The sequence below is a fragment of the Calidris pugnax genome, unplaced genomic scaffold (genome assembly GCF_001431845.1).
Source record: "Calidris pugnax isolate Ruff unplaced genomic scaffold, ASM143184v1 scaffold113, whole genome shotgun sequence".
Classification (NCBI taxonomy): domain Eukaryota; kingdom Metazoa; phylum Chordata; class Aves; order Charadriiformes; family Scolopacidae; genus Calidris; species Calidris pugnax.
Genome location: NW_015090879.1, coordinates 7,256 through 12,158, shown reverse-complemented (window position 1 = coordinate 12,158; position 4,903 = coordinate 7,256). Strand labels below are relative to the sequence as shown.

At 61.3% G+C, this 4,903-nt stretch overlaps 1 protein-coding gene across 1 annotated transcript; it reads right to left on the bottom strand.

The window, feature by feature from the left end:
* Nucleotides 1-887: 887 nt before the first annotated feature.
* Nucleotides 888-4,668, bottom strand: MYCL (v-myc avian myelocytomatosis viral oncogene lung carcinoma derived homolog). The gene is made up of 2 exons (XM_014946514.1): nucleotides 3,956-4,668; nucleotides 888-1,490 (listed from the first exon to the last, which is right to left on the bottom strand). Exons 1-2 carry the CDS (start codon nucleotides 4,461-4,463, stop codon nucleotides 931-933), a joined length of 1,068 nt encoding a protein of 355 aa, XP_014802000.1. The 5' UTR covers nucleotides 4,464-4,668; the 3' UTR covers nucleotides 888-930.
* Between the last annotated feature and the right edge of the window lie 235 nt (nucleotides 4,669-4,903).

Sequence of the window (4,903 nt, the reverse complement as noted above, 5' to 3'; positions counted from 1 at the left end):
GGGGAAATCCCCTGTTATTGCAATTTGGTGGTTTGGAGAGCTGCAAGGGGGAAACTGGCCTCCGCAAGGACTCAGCTTAAAGGTCCAGCAGGAGCCAGCCCCTTCCTGATCTCCCTAAAGTGCAGCAGGACTGAGCCCTCCCCCACAGCAGGAACCCCCTCCTCCCCCCCCAAAAAAAGTTTTTTTTATATATATCTATATATATAAAAAAAAGCAAACTCTTTACCGATACTTCTCAAAAAGCGGTACAAAAATACAGTATAAAAACACAGCCTCCAGTATAAGACTCGCAGTTACAGCAGCAGTTTCTAGAACACAAAATCCAAGACAAGCTACTGCGTGAAGTGATAAGAAAGTGAGGTACAGTCCAGCCGAGCAAGGGGATCGTCCACGGGGTGCTGTTAACCCCAGAGAGAGACATCCTCCTGCCACCATCATCTCCATGGGTATCTCCATCCAGAGACAACCCCCGTGTGCTGGGCTCTCGGTGTCCAAAGCAGACCATTGGGATGTTTGGGACGAGATGGGCACCCAGGGGCAGCTCCCAGCGATGCTGTTGGTGGCAAACAGCAGAAAAGGGGGTACAGGGGAGGGGGAACGGAGTTGAGCCCATGAATTGAAGCAGTCACTTGAGAAAGCTTCACAGGGGGGACAGGGGAAATGTTGTAACACCCAGTGCCAAGAAGCCAGCCCCAGGCAGGTGATGCCATGGAGGGGGTGGGGTGTGTGTCCTGCTGTGACCTCATCCCTGCATCTGGGAGCACCCTGACACCCACCCCACATGCAGCAACTGCTGCGTGCTCCAGCCCCCTGGGGCCGACAGTTCAACAAACAACCCCCCAAAATACCTAAAAAAATGTGCAAATTGAGAAGGGGCTGGGGGGGGGGGAGGGGAAGTCATGGGGACCAGGGTGGTGGGCACGTTGGGTGCTAGTGCTCCTTGAGGTGAGCAATCCGTTTGAGCAACTGGGACTGCCGCAGCTGCAGCTGCCGCTTCTCGGCCGCCATCCTCCTTTCGGCACTGATGAGGGACTGCAGGTACTCGGAGGATTTGCTCAGGATCACCACTTTGGGGGTCTTAGGGCAGCTGGCGAGGCCGGGCACCTGGTCCCGCAGGGCCAGGAAGCGCGAGCGCAGGTCGTTGCGCCGCTTGCGCTCCAGGTAATTGTGGTTTTTCCTCTTGGCCACATCCTCACTGTCAGAGCTGGGGCTGCTGCCGGCTTTGGGCAAGCCGGGCTCAGGCAGCGTAATGGCAGGAGGAGACTCCGTGGTGGTCAGTGGCTCATCCTCATCCTGCTGCAGTGGCTCTGTTGGGGGACAGGCGTCTGGTGGCGAGCGGGCAGCATAGTTGTGCTGCTGCTGGTGGACGGAGATGTGGAAGCGTTTCATGCAGGGGTCCAATGGATCGGCACGCAGTGTGATGGTGACCGGCTTCCTCAGGCTGAGCGATTGTCTCTTCTCCACTGTCACCACGTCAATCTCCTCACCTTCTGCTCAAAAGGGACAAGCCAAAAAAAACCAAAAAGAAGTCACCATCAGTTAGGAGCCTCCAGTCAACCCTCATCACCCTGCTGGGGCTCCCCGAGGCCCTCGGATGATCTCCCTGCTGCCATCCCATAAAAGTTTGCTCATAAACCGCAAAGCCACCCTGAGACCTCCAGAAGGGTTTACACAATTTAGATGCTTTTCCAACACCATCGCAAAGGAAGGAGCTTTCCTTCTGCACCAGTGTGCCCAGTCCCCTGAAATCGGGATAGGGCTTTACTTCTGCACCAGGAGCAACACATGATAACGGACAAGAAACACCAGAGCCCATCTGCCTGGTGGGGGACACACTCACAGAAGGAAGAGGAGGAGGATGCTGGGGACCTGGGAGAGCCTAACTCCAAAGTTCATCCTGGTGGGGCACTTTCATGGCCCATTGGAATTGTAGATGAGGGACATGGGGGCAGAGCTGCCCTTTGTTCCCTTTGGCTGCAGCTTCCCACTTTGGGGACTTGTGACTTTTCACAAGTGATAAATCCCAATTCAGCCCTGGCTCCCCCGGGGACAGAGGGGACAATCCCCTGCAGTGCAGGGGGGAGGGAGAGATGAAGGGGTCCCTCCAACAGACGTGGTAAACCTCGAAGGCATCCCAAGCCCAGGAATCAGCGTGGAGGGAGGTTATCAGAGCTGTGAACAGCAAGACCCAAAGAAAGCACAACTGGACCCAAAGCACCCGCCTGCCTGTTGTCATTGCAGCTTGTCCTGATCCAGTGGCACAAAACTGGCCCCTGGGGACAGCGGGGTGACCTGGCTCCAGATGCTCCTGTGATCACTCTCTTCAGGAATGCTGTTCCACCTTTTTTCTTGGGCTTTGGGGGAAAATACAGCCCTTTGCTAAAAGTCCCCCGAGATGCTCAAAATCTCACCCCTCAACACTTGGCTCCCGCCCCTCCTGCGACAGGGCCAGCGGTGGCTTCAGGAGCTGGGCTCTCATCCTCCTGCTTGTGGCCCACAACCCACAACCCCGGCTCCCCCCAGGCTGCAGGGGCTCTGCCCAGCAAGCCCAAGCCACCCTGCTACTGGAGCTACTGGGGGGAGAGAGGGGGGCACTCGCTGCCCCCACACAGTGTCTCATCAGTGTCACAACCTGGCCGGTCTCAGCCACGTGTATATACATACACACACGCACAATTCCCCGTCCAACCGCCGCCCATTAATAAAAGTCGGAGGGCGGGGCCCCGCCCTTCCGAGCCGCTCATTGGCTGCCCAGAGGAGCCAGCCGGCTGCCGCGCCATCCCATTGGCCGCCGCCCCTGCCCATCACCGCCGCCCCCTTCTCATTGTTTGCAATCTGTTGCTTTTTTGTTCGGTCGCCCACGTGGCGCGACCGGATCGGAACCGGGACCCCACCGGGGACCGGGACCCCCTCCCTCCTACCCTTCATCCCCAGGCGGCCCCCAACCAATTTGGGTTAAGCCTCTTAACGCCCGCGACCTGCTTACCGTCCCCGGGCTCCCTAATGGCATTAAGTCCCCCCCGTCCCGCACCGTGACTCACCGGCGCGGGTCGCTGCCACGGGCAGATTTATTAACGGGGTCACGGCACCACGTCAGCGCTCCCACGGCAGCCCAGCCAGCCCGGGGGAGGCGGGGGGGGGAAGAAAACAACGGCCGGCCCCCACCCCCCGCGGTGGGCGGGTTTGGCAAGCCCCCTCGGGGGGGGATGTTGGTAAATAAGGAGTGAAAAATGTATGGTTATGGGTTGAGGTGCGGGGCGGGGGTGGCACCACATTGCCCTTGGCTGGTGGGTTTTAGAGGCAGCCGCTTCCCAGCTCGACACACACAACCCCCCTCCCCCCGCCGTGTAAACACGCCACCCCCTCACTCCCACGCGGGACGAGCAAACGTGCCCCGGGGGGGTGGGTCTGATGCGGGATGTCCCTGCCCATCCCACCGAGCCACCGCCTCGGGGGACGCGGCTGCTGCTCCGCAGCCTGCCGGCCCCAGGGGATATTTTGCCTTTTGTCCCGAGGAAAACCCGTCCGCGGGTGGGCCGCCGTGAGCGTGCGGACGAGGGGAAGCAGCCGAGGTTAGCAGCCGGCAGCCGAGCACGGCAAACCCCGAACTTCCCAGGCTGAGCTGCAAACTTGTCCCTCGCCAACCTGCCCACGAGGGTCTCGGGCGAGAGGGGCCACCAAAGACCCACGCAACGGCCGGGGAGGGGAGCCCCACGCACCTTTCTGCGAGGAGCAGGGGTTTCCCGAGGAGAAGCCCCGCGGGAAGGGGAGCAGCCGAGCCCCGCTTTGTTCGTGGGGCCGGAACCGGGGCTCGCCGGGAGCCGCAACAAAGGCGCTGCCTGGCTGGGAGGCTCCCGAAACGCACATGTGCGGACACGCGTGTCTTCCACGCCGGGCTCCCCCGGGGGTGGCAGCAAGGCTGGGCCGGGGGCAAGCCCGCACCTCGGTCTCTTACCGGAATCGCTTTGGCCCTCGGATCCCGAGGATGCGGGGATCTTGCTCTCAGCCAACGGGCAAAGGAAGACGGCGGCGGGATCCACGCACTCGCTCACCGAACTGCTGAATCCAAAATCCTGGGCGAAGGAGGAGGGTTTGGGGGGGGTTGCCCTCTGCGCGCCCGTGGCAAGTTTCTCCGTCACGGCTTTCTCCAGTCTCTCCCGGGCTGAAAACCCGCTCCACATGCAATCCTTGAGGATGAAAGCACTCAGGTTCCCGAAGATCTCCCCCGTCCCGATGAGATACTCCGGCTCGTCTCCGGCCAGGCAGTACCGGGAAAGCCAGCCCGAGCGCTCCTCCGCCCCCGAGCAGCAGCCTTTCTCCCCGGGGGTACCCAGGGGGGAGAGGGGGGGCGTGGGGACCAGCTCGAACTTCTTCCATATGTCCTCGCTGGGTGCCGTGGAGCGGTGGAAATCCTCCTGGGCCTCATGGTCGTAGAAGTAATGTTGGTACGAGGTAAACTCCATCTCCGCATTGAGGGGGAGTGGGGTGGGGTAGCAGAACTTGGGGGCGGCAAAGGCGGAGGGGGGCAGAAAGAAAAGGGGGATCCCCCGCCCGATCTGCAAGCCTGCTCAGGAAAGGGGCACCCCCAGCCCCATGGAGGAAGTGGGGGAGACCCCACCCCCGGTACACCCACCCTCGCCCGGCGCCGCGGATCACGCCGGTACCAGCCACCCAGCCGGGACCGCGGGCGCATTGTTTCCCCCCCCGCTATTATAGCCTGTCCGCGGCGCCCGGCCCCGCCCACCCACCAATCACACGGCTTAGATTTGCATAGAGGGCGGGATTTTGCCGTATTTGCCGGGGGGGGCACGGTGTGAGAAATGCCGCGGCCCCCTCCCGGGTTCCCCGGTCCTGCTAAGGGTGACGTTGTCGGGGATGCTAACGGGGCTATTAAGCAATGGCC